Here is a 19,648-nt window from a genome sequence, read left to right as displayed (position 1 = left end):
TGCCTTAATCACATTTATTTATGTTTATTTGTGAAAGCAAGGACTAAGAATATATTAAAAGCATTTTTAAGAGGTAAATTCAAATTTATAAAACATATAGAAATGTTTAAAAAAAAATTTAAAAAAAAAATTAAAGAAAAAAATTCCATGCCAGGTGTGGGGTTCGAACCCACGCTCTCTCACGAGAACCAGAGCTTAAATCTGGCGCCTTAGACCGCTCGGCCAACCTGGCTGACAAAATGCTCTGTCCAAAGTACCATAAATGCAAGCGGTAACTTTGTTATTCGTATTAAAAATATTTTATTTGGTTTTTCATAAAAAGTTATTAATAAATTTAAAAGAATGTTAGTTATGAATAAATTAAATTCCACAACGGTGCGCATGTCTGTCGTGACATATATTTGACTAAATATATTTAAAAGGACTACACCAAAGTTTTGCACACAAAAATATGGGCCCCCTTTCACCAAATTCTGGGTACGTCTATGGAAAAAATACATTTAAATAGTAACTGAAATTGGTTAAACAAATTCACATTCCACACAAGTTCCACCCCAAAGTGTGACCGTAGGCGATTATGGCCGACTTATCATTTTCTTATTGTATGTTGAAAATTTATAAAAATTCTTTTGTTTTTAAACTTAAATAAATTTATAAAAAACGTATTATGTTCAAACTAAAAGTAATTTTCATCAGATACATGCTCTAAACTGCAAAATTTAATGAATTAAGTTTTTTTCTCGGTGAGAGAGCTGCATTTTCAGTTGCCAGTATAACAATTTGTGAATATTATGAATACAAACTTCTTAATTTTAAATCGGATCTTTACCGCGGCTTGTTTTTGGGCGACATTTTAGTGTGACCAGCTGGCAACGCATGCAAAATGCAAGAACTTAGGGGAGACGTTTCGGGGTTCTGAGTGAAAAAAGACCAGCTCCAATCAATGGTGATTGGATGTGGAACAATGAACAACAGCCCCAAGGATCCCTATCGTGGAGGAGGAGGAGGCGGTGGCCTCCAGGACGGCGGTGGGCCCCAGGATGGCGGTACATCGGCGGGCGTGTCCATCAGCATCGAGAGTGACGACAATGACTCGACCACTGCGGAGCACGACTACCTGCTGCCCACCTCCTCGTCGTCCGTGACCTCTAGAGGTGGCGTTGGAGGAGCAGGAGCAGGTGGTGCCTCCGGGGGATCGGCCAACACCAGCATCAACCTCGATCACGGCTATGTTACAGCGCGGAGCAGCAGCCTGAGCGGCGGCAATGCCCGCCACAGCAACATCCTGTCCAGCTTTTTGGCTCGTCAGCGATCCTACACACCGGCCAGTAATAGTAGCTCACCGGTACGGGTGACCACGCAGATGAACCGTCGGCTGCAGCAGTCTCGCAGCATGGGCGCCAACAGCCTTGAGGAGCCATCGAGCGCCGGAGCAGCCAGTGGGCCAGGAGCATCGCCCGGAGCTGCGGCAGGAGTACGGCAAATGGGCTTCTGGCGTGTCAATCTCAACGATGTCTTCTCCCTGTCCACTGCCCCCTCGACGGAGGCACTGCGCTCCTTTATTACACATTCCAACTTCAGATATCCTGCTGCTGCTGCTGCGTCATCCTCAGCAGCTGCAGGAGCTCAGCCAGCCGCCAATCCCGTAGACAACTCGCACATACTGCTCAGCCAGCAGCAGAATTCCCTGCCGGAGCCAGTCAGTCCCCTGCGGTTCGGCCGCGTTGGAGGAGCTGGTGGACCCAGTGAAGCTGTCGTCATGGGCAGGAGCATCTCCCTGCGCGAGGGAGAGATGCGGCACAATCACAGCCTCAATGGAGGACGGCACAATGCTAGCGTCATAGGACTAAACAGCAATCCAGTACCCTTCGAGGAGCACGAACCGAATGATAGCCTGGATCTGGGCGAGGGTGATGGCAACGGGGAGAACGGCGGCGGAGCAGGAGGAGGCAATCACCAAGAGGCCCCAGATAATCCGCCAGAAGACGAACACCTTATCTCGGATGACATGGTGGTGCAGATCCTTAGCCATTTTGTACGCTATCTGCCGCTGATCTTCATACTATTCATCAAGTTCATACACGATCACCTGCTGGGCATTGTGGATCTTTTGGTGCTGCAGACGGTGATGTACAATGTGAACCGATCGGTGCGCAGCCAGGTGGCCCGGCTGGCCCAGAAGAACTACGCCGTGATGGCGCGGGATGCTTGCCTTATTGCCGTGGTGGTCGCAGTGCGTCTGTTCCTGGCCACGGCAAGACCGGATCCCTTCGGCTTAATTGTGCCGCCGCCGAAGAATTACTTTAACGTGGAGCTCTTGCCTTATCAAACGAGCTCCGAGGGAGACAAACAGTTTACAACTAATCCCACGACGTTATCTGAGACCCTTAAGGGCTCCATTTCCAAGGACACGTACGATGCCCTCAAGGTGATCCCGCTGGGCATGTTGCTGTACTACATAGCTGTGAGCGATCTCATTATCAAGCTGCTGACAATGCTGGTTAAAATTTTAATAACCATGCTGCCGCATCATTTAATGAGACTCAAAGTGCGGGTGAGTAATATTTTTCTAGAAGGATCGATGACCGATAAAAATACAAACTAAATCTTAGTATTGGTATGGCATAAAAAGATAATATTGCACTTGCAAAAAAAGTTTAAGATTAGGGCTAAGCCTTACAGAGTTAAGATAAAGTTTTTTTTTTAACTTCATTGATAGATGAATACATATTTTATATGAAAACTGATTCTCATAGACGTGGATTCTCGTAATTCATGAATCATTCATTACTTATATCTATATAGAAGAAAAAGTAGGTTAAAAAAAACCCACATCTCATGGATATGTAAAGCTTGTTCCCAGTTGTAATATAGGGGAAATCCCGTTTAAGATTATAATTAAGACAGCGCTGAGTCACTTGAGATCTATGAATCCATTACCTACACCTATGATTTGGAATTCCCCTAATAATATAAATGTTTTCGCTTCCCAGGCTCGTCTTTATGTGTTGGTGGAGTATACTTCTCAGTTCTATCGGGCAATGACACCCATTTCCCAGTGGTTCCTGTTTCTGTACGAGTCCTATTCGGGTCTGGAGGTGGTGTCCGGAGGACTGTTCTCTGCCCTGTACCTGGGTGCCAAGATATTCGAGCTGGTGGAGCGCGGCAAGTCGCTGAAAAAAGCGATTGTGACCTTCAGGAAAAATATTGTAAGAATGTCAAGACTAAGAGATGTTGTTTTGCTCATTCTTAAGATCATTTTCTTCAAGGACTCTGAGCGACCGCCGACCAAAGACGAGCTGGATGCCGCGGGCGCCCTGTGTCCAATCTGCCATGACGCCTTCAACACGCCCATTGTGCTGGAGTGCGGCCACATCTTCTGTGATGAGTGCGTCCAGACCTGGTTCAAGCGCGAGCAGACCTGCCCGATGTGCAGGGCGAAGGTCAGCGATGATCCCGCCTGGCAGGACGGCAGCACTACCTTCTTCCATCAGTTGTACTAGCTGCGCCACCAAAGAAATTTCCACGGATTTCGCGTGTACATATAGTCGCTAGCTAGCCCTTTGTTTAATTAAACTGACAGTTATTAATTATTACTACAAGACATAAAATCGATTAAGTATTATTGCTTTTTGGTTATCCGCTATTTGCGTCGCCTGGCTGCGTCCAGAGACTTGGCCTCGTAGAACTCCCCGTCGCCGCGGGTGGCCTTCTTGTTGATCTCCGTGTGGCGCTCCTTGGTCACAATCTCCTCCAGCACCTCGCTGTCGCCCTTGATGAGGCGGATGCGACCCGTGACTGGGTCCACCTCCCTGCGGATCTGGCTCTGGCGTCGCTGGTACTCCTCCGGAGTCTCCGGTGCATGCGATTTGCTGTTCATCAGTGCTTGAATTTTGGGGTGGCAGAGTGGGCAGTGTGTTCAGCAAACCACAATATGGATATTTAAATATATGTACAGGGGGGCTCTTACGGACCTATTGGTATGGCAAAGTCCTCCTCCTCCTCCACCGCCTCCTGGGTGCCATTTTCTGGTTGCTTCTGTGGTGGTGGAGCTGGCGGAGGGGATTCCTCCTTTTTCCGGCTGTGCTTCTTCGATTTCCTCGACTTGTGCTTCTCCTTGTGCTCCTTGCGCTTTTCCTTGTGCTTTTTCTTTGATTTTTTCTCACTTTTACCCATTTTTTAGCGGCTTGCAAGCGAACGTAAACAAACTGACTTTTGGAGAGTGACAGCAAAAAGTCGATAAGCGCATACCCTGTAATTTAAAGGTTTGGGGTGGGTTGGCTTATGGTGGTTTTGTGGTATTATTTTTAAATGAGTTTATGGCTTGTTATACTAAATGCATTTTTATATGTTGTTATTAAAGTTGATTGATAATTTGTTGGCAAACTAAATGGGTATGTTTAACACATACTTTTTTCATTGAACTATAAAAAAAAGGTTTCCATGTACTAAAGTAAAATAATGACTTTTCTTAAATAAAAAAATTATATAAATAAATAGTTACTTATTTTATAATTGTTACGAAAGTACAATAAATTGATATTCTTTTCATCCTAGGGTATGTTAATGCACTGTCATCAGTATTGGGAATCGTAAGAATTTCGCTACATTTTGCAACACTGGCTCATTTTGACAGCGCCGCGTGGAAGGTGGACCGCAAGTGGAACCTATTCAGACGCATGTTGTGTTGTGTACAAAAAGAAACGTCAAACTAAAGTCGAGCGAACCAAACGAAACGGCCGAGGAATAAGCAATCCCACTGGAAACCAAAAAGCAGCAGCCACAGCACATACGATTGTTTACCAGAGAGAGCGGCGGACCCGTAGCGAACCGCTCCCCCAAGAAGCGGCGGCCCCAAAAAAATCGCCCACAAGAGAATCCACCAAAACCACACAAACACACACGAGCACACACAAGGCACACAAACACAACCACACACGCGCAGCCAAGGAGCAAAAGAAGAATTGCGCCAGAAGAAGCAGCAGCATCTAGAATCTATAAGTGCAACCCCACACGGATCCACAGGTTCTTCTTCCAGCGGTCGGAGCAGCGCCACCAGGAACAGCCAAAGCCAAGGATCACCAGTTGAAGCAGCACCAGCGACCCAGTCAGGATCAGCATTGCCAGGATGAGCATGGAGAAAGTAGCCAGCAAGCAGTACGAGTCGTAAGTGGAGCACCTCCACCAACCACGCGCACCGCCACCCACCATGCCAGCACCACCCACTCCCGCATAGAACGGTCACCATCTCCGCCAACAACAAAACTGGGCCAACATCATCACCTTCTTCACTTAGCCCAATTGTTAGGTTATGTTCTGGCTGCATTTACGTGCGCCCACTCGCTTTATTCATCCCGATCCTCCTCCTCCGACTGGCGGAACAGTATCTCGGCGGCCAGCTGCTCATCCTTGTCGCAGGCCAGGTAAGCCTGCACAGCCATCACGCGCTGAAAGCCCAGTGCCTCCAGCCGCTCGACGGCGGCAGCCTCTTCGGTGGTCAGGGAGACTTGCACCGTGGCTCCCGCCTGGGAGTCATCACTGCTGGCACTGTCACCACCTGTTAGCAGGGCCGCGAACTCCTCCTGATGGTTCTGAACGGCCTCGAAGGCAGCCGGATCGGTTTCAGCCAGTCTGGCCAGGATGAGTTGCAGCACCTCGGGATTCTCACGTATCATTTCACGCACTCGGGCGACGCGAGGATCCGCCACTAGTTGCTGCAGTCCTTCAGCTGCCTCCCCGCTGGGAGGAGCAGCAAGATTCTGTTCCGCTGCGGCCTCTTGAGGAATTCCAGTGATCAGATACTCTATGGCACGTTCCGGGTGATTGAAGCTGGCCCGAAGGGCAGAGCGCACCTCCTGCTCGCCATAGCCCATGGCCATGAGATCGCGCACCCGCTGCTCATCGGGAGAGACCGAGGGAGTCACCGGCTCTGGGCGCGTCGCACTGGGCCCCGCAGCTAGAGCCAGTGTGGGCGGAACCGGCTCCTCTGGCGGCTTCACCTGGACACTCTTCTTACCCATCAGCACGATGAACTTGTCCTCTGCTATGCGATATTCGCTGAGGGGCATTGCATCCTCCATGATCCGGCCACTGTAGATCAGCTGTAGGCTCTCCACGGGCATGGACACCTCGGGCAGGCTGCCCAGGCGCTGCTTCAGAGCCTGCACGTCCTGTGAGTCGTTCATCTCCAGCTTAATAGTGCGCTGGTCCAGCATGCGGATGGTCAGCTTCATTTTTGCTTTGTAGAGTAGCAAATTTAAAGCGGTACTGAGCGAATCAGAGTGAGAGATGTGGCTGTGCGGCGTTGTGGTGAACTGGTGAACCTTATTTTGAATATGATTTCTAACCCTTGACATACTAATCAAAAGCCGTCTCTCCCGTGTGTCATGCACGCGCGTTTCAGGAAAATCTGGCCAGATATAGTCGACAGCGACGACAGCGATGTGGAGAACGAGATAGACGTGGATAAACTGCCACCACTGGAGGTGGGTCCCGGCGAGAACCGGCTGCAGCACACATACTGCCTCTGGTTCTCCCGCAAGGGAACGCAGCGGGCAGCCGCCGACTACAGCAAGTCGCTGCACGTGGTCGGTCGGTGTGCCAGCGTGCAGCAGTGGTGGTCGCTCTACTCGCATCTCATCCGACCCACCGCCCTGAAACCGTTCCGGGAGCTCAGCCTCTTCAAGCAGGGCATCAAGCCGATGTGGGAGGACCCGGCGAACAGCAAGGGCGGCCAGTGGGTGATACGGCTGCGGAAGAACAAGATCGAGCGGGCCTGGGAGAATGTCTGCATGGCGATGCTCGGCGAGCAGTTCCTCGTCGGCGACGAGATATGCGGAATCGTGCTACAGACGAAATATCCGGTGAGTCCTTAAAATCCTTCACTAAGCCTTTATTGGGGAAACCATGCCGCGATACCTTGGGACTTTTGCCTACTTAACAATCTTAGAATTATAATTTAAAAGTTTATTTTAGCTTGGGTAAAAAACAAATTATTTATTTAGTTTAAGTGTTAATGAATAGTTCGCTTGTAAACAGCTAATTAAGCTCTTAATTCAAAATGTCCTTTAAACTTCAGTTCCTAGACATTTATTTAAGTTTTCAAGTAAAAGAGATTTTGCCTTATGTGAAGGCTTGTATTTTTGTCTATTAAATAGATTTTAAAATATTTTAAATCTTAAACATAATCAAAAATATCCTCGTATAGATTTAAAATTCCATTTTAAAAGAGAATTTTAAATATTGCCCCCAAATGACCAGTGTTGCGAAACGTTCCGCACTGATCGCAGAGGTTCACAACCCTGTGTATTACTTAATTCTTGTATTTATTTATAAATGCCGCATATATACGTATTTATTATTGCATATAGCGACCTATTCGCCAGTTCCTTTTCAGCTCGCGATTCGCTTAAACAAAAGTGCCGGTTGCGTTTCATTCATAAAAATTCTCGCGCATGACGTTTCTCATCTCGAATGGGATCCACAAACAAACCCGTGCTGATTGTTGTTGCTGTTGTAGGGCCTGACGTAATGGATGCGATGTGCCGGAATTTTTAGCACATTTCATCAGGCGTTTTCGAGGTATTTATGCGGTAATTGCTAGAAAAAGTGAAAATTCGAAAATGCCGAACAAAAGAGAAAACAAAAACCGCTTGCAAATGCTTACAACATTTTATGAGCCAGCTGAAATAATTTAAATAAAAGTGAAAGGCCTAAACAAAAGTCTTGATTATGTAAAGAAATTACCATTGTTTAAATGGTCAGCATTTTAGAAAAAATTAAGAAAGACCCGAACAAAAAAAAAAGAAAAATTTCATTTATTTAAATGAGAATGACATTTTTTTGCAAATCAAAGAAATATTTTAATTAAAAATATCCTGTTAAGTTTTGAAATTATAAAATACCACATTTTAAATATACCACAGAGTGGAGCAGCGCCAGCGCAATCTCCCCACATTCCACAGGCAAATACACCCACATAAACATTTGCTACGCGAATCAAGAGAAATTGAGAGAGAGAAAATGGAGCTCTTCCAATTGTCAGTGCTGCAGTGGTTTGAGTCCTTGCTCATTCATACACTTGAAAAAATGGTTACCTCTTATTCTTTAATACCAAAACAAAAATTACAGTACTCAAAGGAAGCGGTAGTAACAATAATATGTTATCCCCTGTAAAACAAGAAGACCTAAGCGTAAAAATTTTAAAAAGTAAAATTGTTTATTTATTTTTCTGTTCTGTAAAACAAGGATATAAAAAGAAGCTGTAAACTTAAACATTGAAATCAAAGGCTTCCAATCAGACAAACCAATTGCTGAATGACATGGTTATGATCTTCGCTAACTCGTTGAGCTACCGTGGTATTTTCTGCTACAAAGCCAGTATATTTTTAGAGGTTTTTCGCGAGCCGGAAGGTATAATGGCGACAGTCGCTCTGCGGTCATACTCGAAAATTGTTTGCCCGCGCGAGGTGCTGCGTTTCGTTTCGGCTCGCATCGAAAACACAAGAAAAAAACTCACAACCGCCGGGAAAAATCGCGAAATAATTTGCTGTTTTTCGTGATAAAAAAAATTAGCAAAAATATTGCCAACACACATTTGCTTACGAAAAACTCGAAGAATGTGCGGGTAAAACAATAGGCGACAACGACAACAACAAATCGTGTGCCACCCCGGACTGCCAGTGTGCGAGAGCGAGAGAGGTGGTCGTGCGTCCCTCTCCAACACACACACACACACACACTGACTCATCGCCGCCGACGACGCGTACGCAACAAACGAAAATAAAACGCAAGCGGAAAGGAGAAGGAGAGAGAACAAATAACGCCCACCGTAACACCCCCCGCGAACAAGAAGCTGAAGCAGAAGCAGAGAAAGACGACGACGACGAAGAAGCAGCAGCAAAGGCAGACGGCAGAATTGGAGCTTTGCGCAGAAATCGATTTTTTTTGCCCATTTTAAGAGAATTTCGGTAGCCGCCTCTCCCACTGCCAAAAATCGTTTATCGCCCCAGCGTGCGTGCGTGTGTGTTTGCCGTGTGTGTGCCGTGCGAAAGTGAAACAAACAAATACAACACGAGGGAGAAAAGATTAAAATTATATGGACGTTGTATTTTTAATAACAACAAAAAAACCAGTGAGTCACGGTAAATAAGAAAAAAACAACAAATTCAGCAGCAGCTTTAGCTTTTTAGCTGCTGGCATTGAAGAGGTGCTCTGCCGCAGTCGACGTCGCTGCCGCCGCCCGCAACCACGCGCTCTCTTTGCCTCTCTGTCTCTCACTCACTCTCTCTTGGTGAGCGAAATAACACCACACCACACACACACAAACAAAAAAAAACAACATAATATTATTAACCAAAATCGCCAGCCAAAGTGCCAGTTTAGTTAAAATTATACACTAAAAGTAAACCGAAAAGAGAGAGCTGCCAGCCAAAAGCGGAAAATCAATAAGAGGTCTCTCGCAAGAGTGGGAAAAACGTGCAAACAAGTTAAAAAGCAAAGCTGCAAAAAGGCAAAAACGGAAAACTCCGCGCGCGTTTACACGTGTGGTTTATGTGTGTGTGTGCGTGTTCAACGTTTAGCTGCTAATCGCAAAAACACAATCTGCAAAAACCGCGTAACAAAAGCTTACGTAAAGCTTGCCGAAACAAAAACCAGCTACAACGAAAAAAAACCACATAAAAACTATAAACAATAAGAAAATAACTTAAACCAAACCAGAGGATTGACCCCCTAATAAACAGAAGTTCCCCCCACAAACTAACTATCAAAAACTACACCCCTAACAAATTCCCCAAAAAATCCCTTTGAAAGACCAGGATAAACCCCCGACACAAAGATGACTAAAGACAGATTAGCCGCCCTCCATGCCGCCCAATCCGACGACGAGGAGGAGACGGAGGTGGCCGTCAATGTGGATGGCCATGATTCCTACATGGACGACTTCTTCGCCCAGGTGGAGGAGATCCGCGGCATGATCGACAAGGTGCAGGACAACGTTGAGGAGGTGAAGAAGAAACACTCGGCCATCCTGTCCGCCCCGCAGACGGACGAGAAGACCAAGCAGGAGCTGGAGGATCTGATGGCCGACATCAAGAAGAATGCCAACCGGGTGCGCGGCAAGCTCAAGGGTATCGAGCAGAATATCGAGCAGGAGGAGCAGCAGAATAAGTCATCGGCTGATCTGAGAATCCGAAAGACCCAGCACTCGACATTATCAAGGAAATTTGTCGAGGTGATGACCGAATATAATCGCACGCAGACCGATTATCGGGAGCGTTGCAAGGGAAGGATACAGCGTCAGCTGGAGATCACCGGCAGGCCGACGAACGATGATGAGCTGGAGAAGATGCTGGAGGAGGGCAACTCGTCGGTGTTCACGCAGGGCATCATCATGGAGACCCAGCAGGCCAAACAGACGCTGGCGGACATCGAGGCCCGCCATCAGGACATCATGAAGCTGGAGACATCGATCAAGGAGCTGCACGACATGTTCATGGACATGGCCATGCTGGTGGAGTCGCAGGGCGAGATGATCGATCGCATTGAGTACCATGTGGAGCACGCTATGGACTATGTGCAGACGGCAACTCAGGACACCAAGAAGGCGCTCAAGTACCAGAGTAAAGCCCGACGAAAGAAGATCATGATACTGATCTGCCTCACTGTGCTGGGCATCTTAGCGGCCTCATATGTTAGCAGTTATTTCATGTAAATCTCGAATGCAATTACTTACAATTACATATAACACATTACACACCACACAACTCATATAATCTCATCATCAAGACCCGATCGATCCATCGATATAGAATTGTTGCGCAACCCACCCAGAGAAATTGCAGAAGACAAAATCGAAACTTAAACTGTAAGAGACCGCAACCAGTGAACCCCCGATATAAAAAAAGCACACACATTAGGGCTCGATTACACCAATTATAGCTAATATATATAGAGAAAAACATGTATGGTTAGTAAGAGCAAGAGTCTCAGTCCCCAGAGTCTATCCGTATATACACATGAAACTCAAGTTATAGCCTACCAGAATATTTAGTACTTGTAAACAACAAATTGCTAATTGAAAATATATAAAATTAAAAGATGAGTAAGAAAAAACACAAAACTACAAGACAAGTAATTGCAAACAAAGAAAACATGAAATTTTATTGATTATTGTTATAATGCGAAGCAAAAAAAAACGAGAATTATAATAAACTCACACAACACACACACACTCATTGCAAATGCTTTGCAGGAAAGAAGAGGAGAATGATTTCCTCGATTTTTCCAACTTTGAAAATGCATTTAGTTTTTTGTTCGTTTCACTAGTTTAGTTCTCCTGTTAAAAACTCACTTAAAGTAGCCCCATCACCCACACACACTCACTCACCGATGATCGAGAAGAGGAAGAGAAAGATGCAACAAATCTCTAGTTAACTTTTGAATATTTATTATAAAAAGATTGTTTATTATACGAGATAATAACTATATTGACTATTTACTATAATGCTATTTACTTAACATGTTCATATTTATTGAATGCATATAATATATATATAAATTATACAAAACACACAGCATATATATTATACAAATATAAAACTAGATAAATAACTAACTCCGACATTCTCAATGAAGATGATAGAGCAAAAACGAAAAAATCAAACGAAATACACATAAAATCCGAGGAAGTTGATGGAATGCTGACTTTTAAAGGGGTAAACAATTCAATCACACTCACATATAACCAGCCTCAAATTGATCGGTAAACTGTTAAATTTAAAGTTGATTATTCAGTTTTTTCTGTTGTGCAAGTTTTTTTTTTTTGTTGTGTTTTAACTTCTCCTAAAAAACTCGTTTTCTTTTGTCGTTTTTTCGTTTTGTAAAGGCCAGAAAAGTTAACAGAAATTAATGGATTTCGATTTTAGCTATGATTTCATTTCTCACACTCACAAAAAAGCCACACACACACACATTTTAATACTTTTTCTTTCTTGATTAACCTAATTTATTTTTCCTTTCTTTCCTCCCCCCGCCCCCTCACCACAAAAACTAACAATCGGAATGCAAATTCAAATAATATATATATTCCTCATACATAACCCAAAAATATTCTCTGGCATGCGGCTGTAAAAATAAAACAATTTAACAAATAAATCAAACCAATCAACTCTTCTGCACTCACTATGAAAAACCCACAAAATGAAAACCACATAGAATCCAAGCAAGCAAGTAGCATGCTCATCCAGGCCTTATAATCTGCATTATCTACACATATTTTGTAGTACAATTCAGGCAATGCAAAATCATTATGCTAATTGATAACACTGAAAAAAAAAAACGAAACGTAATGTGTATGAGTTTTTGAGAATTATTGTGATTAAGATACACTCGGAGAAATGCTTTCGCTTTTAAGTAGGAAATGCAAATTTTGTTAATGAGCACCAATTTGAACTCGAACTCACGCGAATTGGTGAATTTCTGTTTTGATTATTATATTACCACCTGCAAATGTCAGACCTGCATTATGTGCACGTTTTTGTTAGATACGTTAATTCACCTTTTGATCTTTTGAACGAGCGAAAAGAAAACCGAAAACTGCAACGACAACAGCAACAACAACAATCAGCACGTTTCCACCACAACAGCAAAGAAAACCCCAGTTAACACACCGCGTTATTTAGTGAAAAGAAAAGCGAGAAAATTGCGAAAAAATCAAATGACTTCGTATTATGTCAATCAATCAAGCTGCAACCACAAAAATGCAATCAAAGCCCGAAAAAAATCAAAATAAACGAGAAAAAAAACGCGACTCCGCCTTGCCACGCCCTCTTCGTCCAGTGGAAGTTCCAGTCCGGTTTCCGGTATTCCAATGTTTTCCAGACCACCAACTTCCACAGCCACCGAACAACATAAAAAACAGCTGCAATGCTCCATTCCCACGCGCTGAGGTGAGTAATACGCAATAATTATTCAACATTTAGCATTCTTTTTATCGGCAATTCCCGCAATTACTCTCTCTACGCCAGGGTTTCCCTCGTGACTTGTGGCGTTTGTCCAGTCCAGCATTGAAAAATTGCGAAGGTCGCGTTTTCATGTCCTCGAAAGTTGCCCCTTTCCCTCCCCCTGAAATTTCGCCCATTTCTATTAATGAATTCGTGCCCTTTGTGTTGTGACATTTCGAGTTTCAAGAGTGCGAAACAGAGGGAGCGATAAAGAGAGGGCCAAACAAGATCTTGGCAAACGAATGAAGCAAAACAAAGAAAAGCTAATTATACCACATACCCTATATAAGTACTTGGGCATATACAATTTTAAATCACTAACTTTTAAAAACATTCTACAAAACTTTTGAAACCTCTAAGATAAAGATAATATATATCAAGTTCTAGTTGTCTAGAGGTCCATAGCCTTAAAAATGGTGACTTTCTTGGGTAAGGCTTCAATATAGATCATATAAAAGATCTTGGATTGGTTAGAATTTTTTTAATTAATCAACTAAAGTATCTTATAGTCCATCCTATTTTATATTTCTTATATAATTGACGTGCTCTATTTGTTCTTCTCCTCGTCGCTTTCATTTCTATATGTCGTTCGGCTTCTTTCATCTTACTGTCATTAAAAAAAATGTTTAATTAATACACACTCTTAAACTAAATGGGATATGGACAATTGACGAGATAATGAATATTTATAGAGCAATAATTATAAAAAGTTCTCTTTCTCCTTAATTAAATAATTAAACTAGTAAAAAGCTGGTTTAGTTGATTGCTTTCATACGTGAATGCAAGTGATTGCACTCGATTTGTCATCAATTACGGATGCTGCCCAAAGACCCTTGTTTAAATGCCTCATTCGTATATTTTTGCAGCTTCGTCATACAAATGTATTCAAACAAAGATATGGCACTTATTTTCTCATTCGGTGTTTTTATATGTTACTTATAACAAAAGCATCTTGCCGTTGATGATCTCATACAATTCGCATTGAGTATTTTTTTTGGGTTGAACAAAAATGTCTGTGAAAGCCCAGATCTGAGTACGTCTTGCAAGCTTTTTAAGTATTTATCGCAAGCTGTGAAATATTTCAGCAATTACATTAAAAAAAAATCAAGGTCTAATCGGAGACTCTCTTTGTTTTTATATGGGGATTTAAGGTTCGTGATAGTACTTTATCAACACTACTACAACACTTCTACTCTATACATTTGACTTTTTCGTATCTTCCTTTTTAAACAAGACCCCAGGCAGAGCGCGATATCGTGTCAGTTGCGTGTTTAATTTGAAAGCATTATCCATCTGTGAAAGTTTCATATATTATACGCCGTTTATCATATATCATTTCATTCCGTTTTCCCCATCACTTCCTGTCAGCGTATTCTGAATGAGCTGAAAGAGTATCGCCCCTCTAATGTGATTCGAACATGCAGAGAGTTCTCGCCTCCCCCGATTTACAATGTAGGCTTTGAATTGAGTCATCGTTGTAACCCAGCGACCTTATACTTTTGTGCTCCCTTCACTCCCTGAATGATTCTCTAATTTATCATAGGCGCATGCACTGATAAAAATTGTGGTTCCATTTTATAGCGCTTTTACTATAAGACTTCTTACTGAAATATCATTTTTTTTTATGATAAAGAAGGCTACCCCTATATAGTCCTATCATTATTACTAATAGACTCATGTCTAATAGTAATACAACAACATCCACCCACCCTCTTAATGACGCTAGGGCGATAAAAATACAATACAATTAGTAATTAAACGGCTTATTTCGGTTGTACAAATATACTAGACGTAACCGCACTAAAAACGATGAGCTGTCCAAAGGCAACTAATGAATCATCAGTGTTATCACTCGATAATGGTCTATCAGTTGGCTTAGATAAGACAGGTGTGTGGGCAGTGCTTCAATTTGTTTTTATGGCTCTCTTTTCTTTTAACCCTTATAAAAAAGTATATGGTGAATCCATCAGATACGTACGAATGCAATTAAAAGTTCAGCCCTTGAGTGACGTTCCCCCATCCACCGCATTCTCATGTAACCATTTTTTCAATGTCTTTGCCTTTTTACCTTGTTTTGTGCTCTATCACATGGCTTTTGTTTGCCTTTTTGTTCTCAAGCCCTCATGTGGTAAAAATGCCCGCAGCATTGAGTACCCTTTGGTTAAGGGTATGTTGGGCTGTATATTTATTTAAAGAAAAATCTTATGTTAAAAAAAAAAATTACCATTAATCCTGTGGTTTATACAGAATAATAATTCGGTTAATATAAAAACCAATACTATAGCACCCCTTACTATACAAAAACAAAAAAATGGTTCAAAAATAAATTTAAACTATTAGAAAAGTAGTTTTAATACAATCCAGCTCAAAAAGTTGTAATATTTTACAAAGTATTTTCGGGTGCTATACCATTATTTTTTTTCCATTTTTTCTGGCATTCCGTCAGCCTTCTTTTCTGCCAGCAGAGTTTGATGACACCACTGCAGTGCCACGCCCCCTTGCAGTACATACATATCTGCAAGTCATGAATTCAATTTATATATTTATCTATTTTTTCACTTGGTCTCCGCTTTTATTTATATTTATTTATTTGTCTGTCTATCTATTATTTTGATGTCTTGCCAAATTCAAATGGTCGTTTTTTTCCCCTCGATTGCGATATGGGAGTTTTTGTATCCTCTTTTTTTTGTTTTTCGTATCTTAACTTTGTCTGGTGAGTCACAAATCTTACCGGCTTATGACTACATTTTTTGTTTTGTTGCTAGCTGTCAACCTACGCTTTGATTTATTGATTCACAAGTAGAAGTCATTTTTGCGAAACCTAATGAATATCCAGTACATGTAATATCTATGTGAACTTGAGTGAGTTGGGGCACTTTATCTCATCTCGGATGTGCAAAGTTTTTTTTAGAATCGTCATTTTTGTCGTGTTAACTGTTGAAACTTGTCTGCCAAGATGCTCTCGACAACTTGAAAACTTTTTGATTTGCAGGACTAAAGTTTCGTTTTTCTTGACTTGCTCTGACCATGTAGGAATTTGCAATGCACAAAGTAAAAGGATGCCTGCATCCTGCATCCTGAATCCCGCTTCCTGCATTTTTCACATCCGAAGCGCATGAAATGCTTGAAATTTATCTACAGAGAAATAAAAAATGAAAAATTTTCTTAAGTAAGGCATATGACGCAAATTGGACTTAACATTTTTGTATACTGTAAGTGTGGCAACAGAGCACGGGCAGAGAACAAATTTTGTTTTCATGGAGAAGGGAAATATTTGATTCTCTTTGTGTAAAAGCGCAGGATATCTCTGGCGTTGAATGAATTTTCCCAAAAACCATAGATTTTTATGCCCAAGCCAATATTTGAATAAAAAAAAACAGGACGTGGTAGAAAAAGGCTTAGCTATCGATTTTTTGTCGTCGTTCGAAACAATTTGTTAATTGAAAGCAAATTTCATGGCACGTCGGATGAGTTTTAGCTCAGAGGTGTGTGGGTAGTGAGGCCGGATTGTGGGAGGATTACAATATGACCCATGGGGGCCATCCTAACTGGACAAAAAGCACACATACACGTATGTGGGCGTAGATTCTGCGAAGCTAGCAAAATTAATTTAGAGTTTTGTCGTACAACAAAATTCATGTGGTTGGTAATCCCCAAAACATAATTAAATGTATTCAAAACTTTTTAAATTGTTTGGCAATAACAGCACAATGTTTTGTTGTGTTACTATGGTTGCGAGGAATATTAAATAAGTTTTAAATTGAATAAAAATATATATGTAAATTTAGTGTAATTAAACTTCACATGAAAAGGATTAAATATCTGTTTAATTTATAGGAATCCAAATAAAACCAACTTTGTTCTGATTCAGTCTTAGCCTGAAGGGTATCCAGACACAAAAGTTCTTTGGCTTGACCCTTTTTTTTTGGGGGGCTTTTTCTTCGCTTTGCAGAAAGAGTACATTCGCCTACTTTTATGTACTCCCAAAACAACATCGGATACGCCTGGCTCATGACCACACCCACCTGCCCCCTTTTTGCCAAATTATATGTGTATTTAATGCTGCTGCAGTGGCAAGACAAAAAAAAAGAACCCACAACATGAAATGAGTTCTGCTGGGCAGTTAACGAGCGGTAGGAAAAAGTAAAACGGGAAGGCCCGAGAAAAACCTGACCCAGTAAAACGATGTGGGTGGTTTTCTTTTTCTTTTGTGGGGTCTGTGCTTTTCCCTCAACCACCGAAAGGGTTGATACTGATTCCCATTTCCAAGGTTGAGCCAGACTTCTGGCAAATTTTCATATTTTTCCCCCTTATGTTGTGCTCTTTTTTATCTCCAACAGAAAAATGCGAGAAATAAAAAGAAAACTGAAATTCTCACATTTAAATTCCATGCGCTTCGCTACATCTCCAATTTCCTTTTTAAGTTGGCTCACAAAAGACGAAGAAATTCCAGTTAACCAAGCGTGAGTTAAAAAGAAAGAGTGAAAAGGTTGAGACCATAAATATTAATGGTTACGTCGAACGCTTTTACCTTTAATTAAATGAACTTCTAGAGTTTGGTTACGTGTTCGTTTATATAGCAGAAACCATTTAATTGTGCAATCTGGTGGGGTTTCTGCTTTCTGTCTTTAATGTTTTGTGTTTTAAATAGTTTCAAATGAAAGTTATAAATGGCGTGTGAATAAATCAAGGCTTATCACAGCTGTTGATTTCATATATTATAGATAGATTTTCAGGCAATTGAACAATTTATATATTGACCAAGGCAAACGTTCTAATTATATCTGCCTTATTTTAAGTTGTATTTCTTATTATTAAAGTTGAGCCAACTTTTTATGGCAGTTGAAAACGAACCTGAACGCAAATCGAGTTTTGTGTAATTTGATTTGGACCCTGATTGGCACCACTTGCCATTCCTCAAACCACCCACTTCGCCATTTCGCCATCTTTCACCTTCAACTGCCTCTAATTAACTTGTTCACGAAATTCTTCTCGCAAGTGCAGAAATTTGCATCTTCGCAGTTGCCAGGTTGCCAGGTGAACAAAAAGTGCAAAAGGGGAATAACAGAGGCGAAGGAATTGCAATCAACGCAAGAGGCGCCGAGTAATTACTGTTGTCAAAGAGGAGGATCTGCAGAAGGATATGCAGACGAGAACGGAAGCGCAGCAAACCAGCATTTCGAAAAAAAAAGGTATAGCATAGCTGGCCATCCGGGCGGAAGAGCAACAGTGGCCTAGCACAGATGGTCAGGACTCTCAGCTCCCAAACGGCCCATCCCCTCCGGGAAACTCAGTCGGTGGTTGGCAGAGTGGCAAAAGGAAAGATATGAAAAACCCCACCCAAAGGCATCATCATCAACTCCTGCAAGTCACTGACAAATGGGCCTGACATTGTTAACCCTAAGCAAATAAGAAAGATTGCCAGGGAGAGAAATGCCTCTGCCATTAACAAAGTTAGAGGAAATACTCTGCACCACTTAAAGGTATCCCTATTCTCACCATATATTCAAAAAGTTCCATTTTTCAAGCATAGTATTATATTTGAACAGAAAAAATCAATAAAGTAAATGGTGAAAATGTAACAAAATTAACCGTAAGGCAAATACATCATTTAAAGAGCTGTAAACGATAAACTCTAAAAAATTCCTATGCTTCAATAGAAAGAATCCATGGTAGTCAAGACAACCATTGTATTGTAAAGTGAAAGGGAACATTTGAAAAATAATTAACTATTCCCATCTAAAGTTGACTTTAATAAGTCCCAGCTTAGGGAGCTGTAAACGAAAAACCCTGGAAAATTCCGTTGCATACTTCAAGGCGTGCACATAATTTCATTTGACGTAATTTCAACTTTTGCACTCTGCTTTTTGTTGCCACCCTGCTTTCTGCTTTCTCCAGCACGGTTATCTTGCTATTCCTGTTGCTTGGGCTCTGTTGCTTTTGCTTTTGCTGTTTTTGCTTTTTGCACAGCGGGTATTAGGGAGCAGCGACATCAGTGACGGAGACAGCAAAAAAAAAAACATGAGCTACATTAACTAAACCGCATAACGGCAATCAGAAGGAAAAGAAGCTGCAGGAGTGACAGTGTGAAAAGAGGAAGAGATGGGTATTTCTTATGGTTCCTTGGCTGATTCAATTGCTGACATAACCTCTCAGTGTGCAGTCGCCAGTTGCTTATGCTGCCCCGCGAACCCGTTCCTCAACTCGCTTTTCTTTCTTTTCCTTGTTATTTTTGACCCCACCCACCTGCATTTCCCCGCTGTCTTTTCCCATTTTCCTTTGGTGAGTTGGCTGCGGGAAACGTCTTTTTCTTGAATGAATCGCATTCACTGCAATGTCGAGTTCGCTTTTGATGATGTTACTGGCTTAAAGTGTAGCTATCTAGGGCTTTTTTTTAAGGGATCTAGGGGATATGATGTTAAATGTATTTACAAGGCTTTTTTGTATTTATAAGTCTTTAAATTTGCCAAGAAAGTTCATAAATGTATGTTCTCTCAATTTACTTTGTATAATATAGCATACTTATAGATACCTTTTTGAATGATTTTAAATCTTTAAAGTTTTTAAAAATAATTTTCATATATCTACCGCAAATATGGCTATATTTGAAAACTTCTACGCAATTGAATTTTACCCCACTGTAA

At 41.9% G+C, this 19,648-nt stretch overlaps 5 protein-coding genes and 1 non-coding gene across 7 annotated transcripts in view; 3 read left to right on the top strand and 3 right to left on the bottom strand.

Annotated features, from left to right (window-relative positions):
* Positions 1–148: 148 nt before the first annotated feature.
* Trnal-uaa lies at positions 149–232 on the bottom strand. Its single transcript has one exon. It is a non-coding gene; the product is annotated as a tRNA-Leu (tRNA).
* Positions 233–890: 658 nt separating this feature from the next.
* LOC119562614 (E3 ubiquitin-protein ligase RNFT1) lies at positions 891–3,604 on the top strand. Its single transcript, XM_037875842.1, has 3 exons — positions 891–2,554; positions 2,994–3,209; positions 3,270–3,604. The coding sequence occupies exons 1-3, from the start codon at positions 944–946 to the stop codon at positions 3,501–3,503; spliced, it is 2,061 nt and encodes a 686-aa protein (XP_037731770.1). The 5' UTR covers positions 891–943; the 3' UTR covers positions 3,504–3,604.
* LOC119562620 (ADP-ribosylation factor-like protein 6-interacting protein 4) lies at positions 3,531–4,239 on the bottom strand. Its single transcript, XM_037875854.1, has 2 exons — positions 3,975–4,239; positions 3,531–3,885 (listed from the first exon to the last, which is right to left on the bottom strand). The coding sequence occupies exons 1-2, from the start codon at positions 4,174–4,176 to the stop codon at positions 3,644–3,646; spliced, it is 444 nt and encodes a 147-aa protein (XP_037731782.1). The 5' UTR covers positions 4,177–4,239; the 3' UTR covers positions 3,531–3,643.
* Positions 4,240–4,674: 435 nt separating this feature from the next.
* The window catches only part of LOC119558908 (eukaryotic translation initiation factor 4E type 2), a 48,372-nt gene continuing 33,398 nt past the window's right edge, over positions 4,675–19,648 (top strand). Inside the window, exons 1-2 of one of the 2 annotated variants that reach the window (XM_037872105.1) lie at positions 4,675–5,166; positions 6,404–6,863. In XM_037872105.1, the coding sequence (XP_037728033.1) occupies positions 5,129–5,166; positions 6,404–6,863 (498 nt within the window). In that variant the 5' untranslated portion in view covers positions 4,675–5,128. The remainder of the gene's footprint in view (positions 5,167–6,403; positions 6,864–19,648) is intronic. The other variant, XM_037872114.1, reaches the window with a different exon arrangement.
* On the bottom strand, positions 5,312–6,343 carry LOC119558876 (UV excision repair protein RAD23 homolog A). The gene has a single exon (XM_037872100.1). It carries the CDS (start codon positions 6,231–6,233, stop codon positions 5,346–5,348), a length of 888 nt encoding a protein of 295 aa, XP_037728028.1. The 5' UTR covers positions 6,234–6,343; the 3' UTR covers positions 5,312–5,345.
* Positions 8,435–19,648, top strand: part of LOC119558892 (syntaxin-1A) — a 42,748-nt gene continuing 31,534 nt past the window's right edge. The window contains exons 1-2 of the mRNA XM_037872101.1: positions 8,435–10,710; positions 12,217–12,950. Coding sequence (XP_037728029.1) covers positions 9,839–10,710; positions 12,217–12,235 — 891 coding nt within the window. The 5' untranslated portion in view covers positions 8,435–9,838 and the 3' untranslated portion in view covers positions 12,236–12,950. The remainder of the gene's footprint in view (positions 10,711–12,216; positions 12,951–19,648) is intronic.

Source organism: Drosophila subpulchrella, chromosome 3R, assembly GCF_014743375.2.
Source record: "Drosophila subpulchrella strain 33 F10 #4 breed RU33 chromosome 3R, RU_Dsub_v1.1 Primary Assembly, whole genome shotgun sequence".
Classification (NCBI taxonomy): Eukaryota; Metazoa; Arthropoda; class Insecta; order Diptera; family Drosophilidae; genus Drosophila; species Drosophila subpulchrella.
Note: the sequence above shows the minus strand (reverse complement) of the source record. Positions and strands in the feature narration are given on the sequence as shown.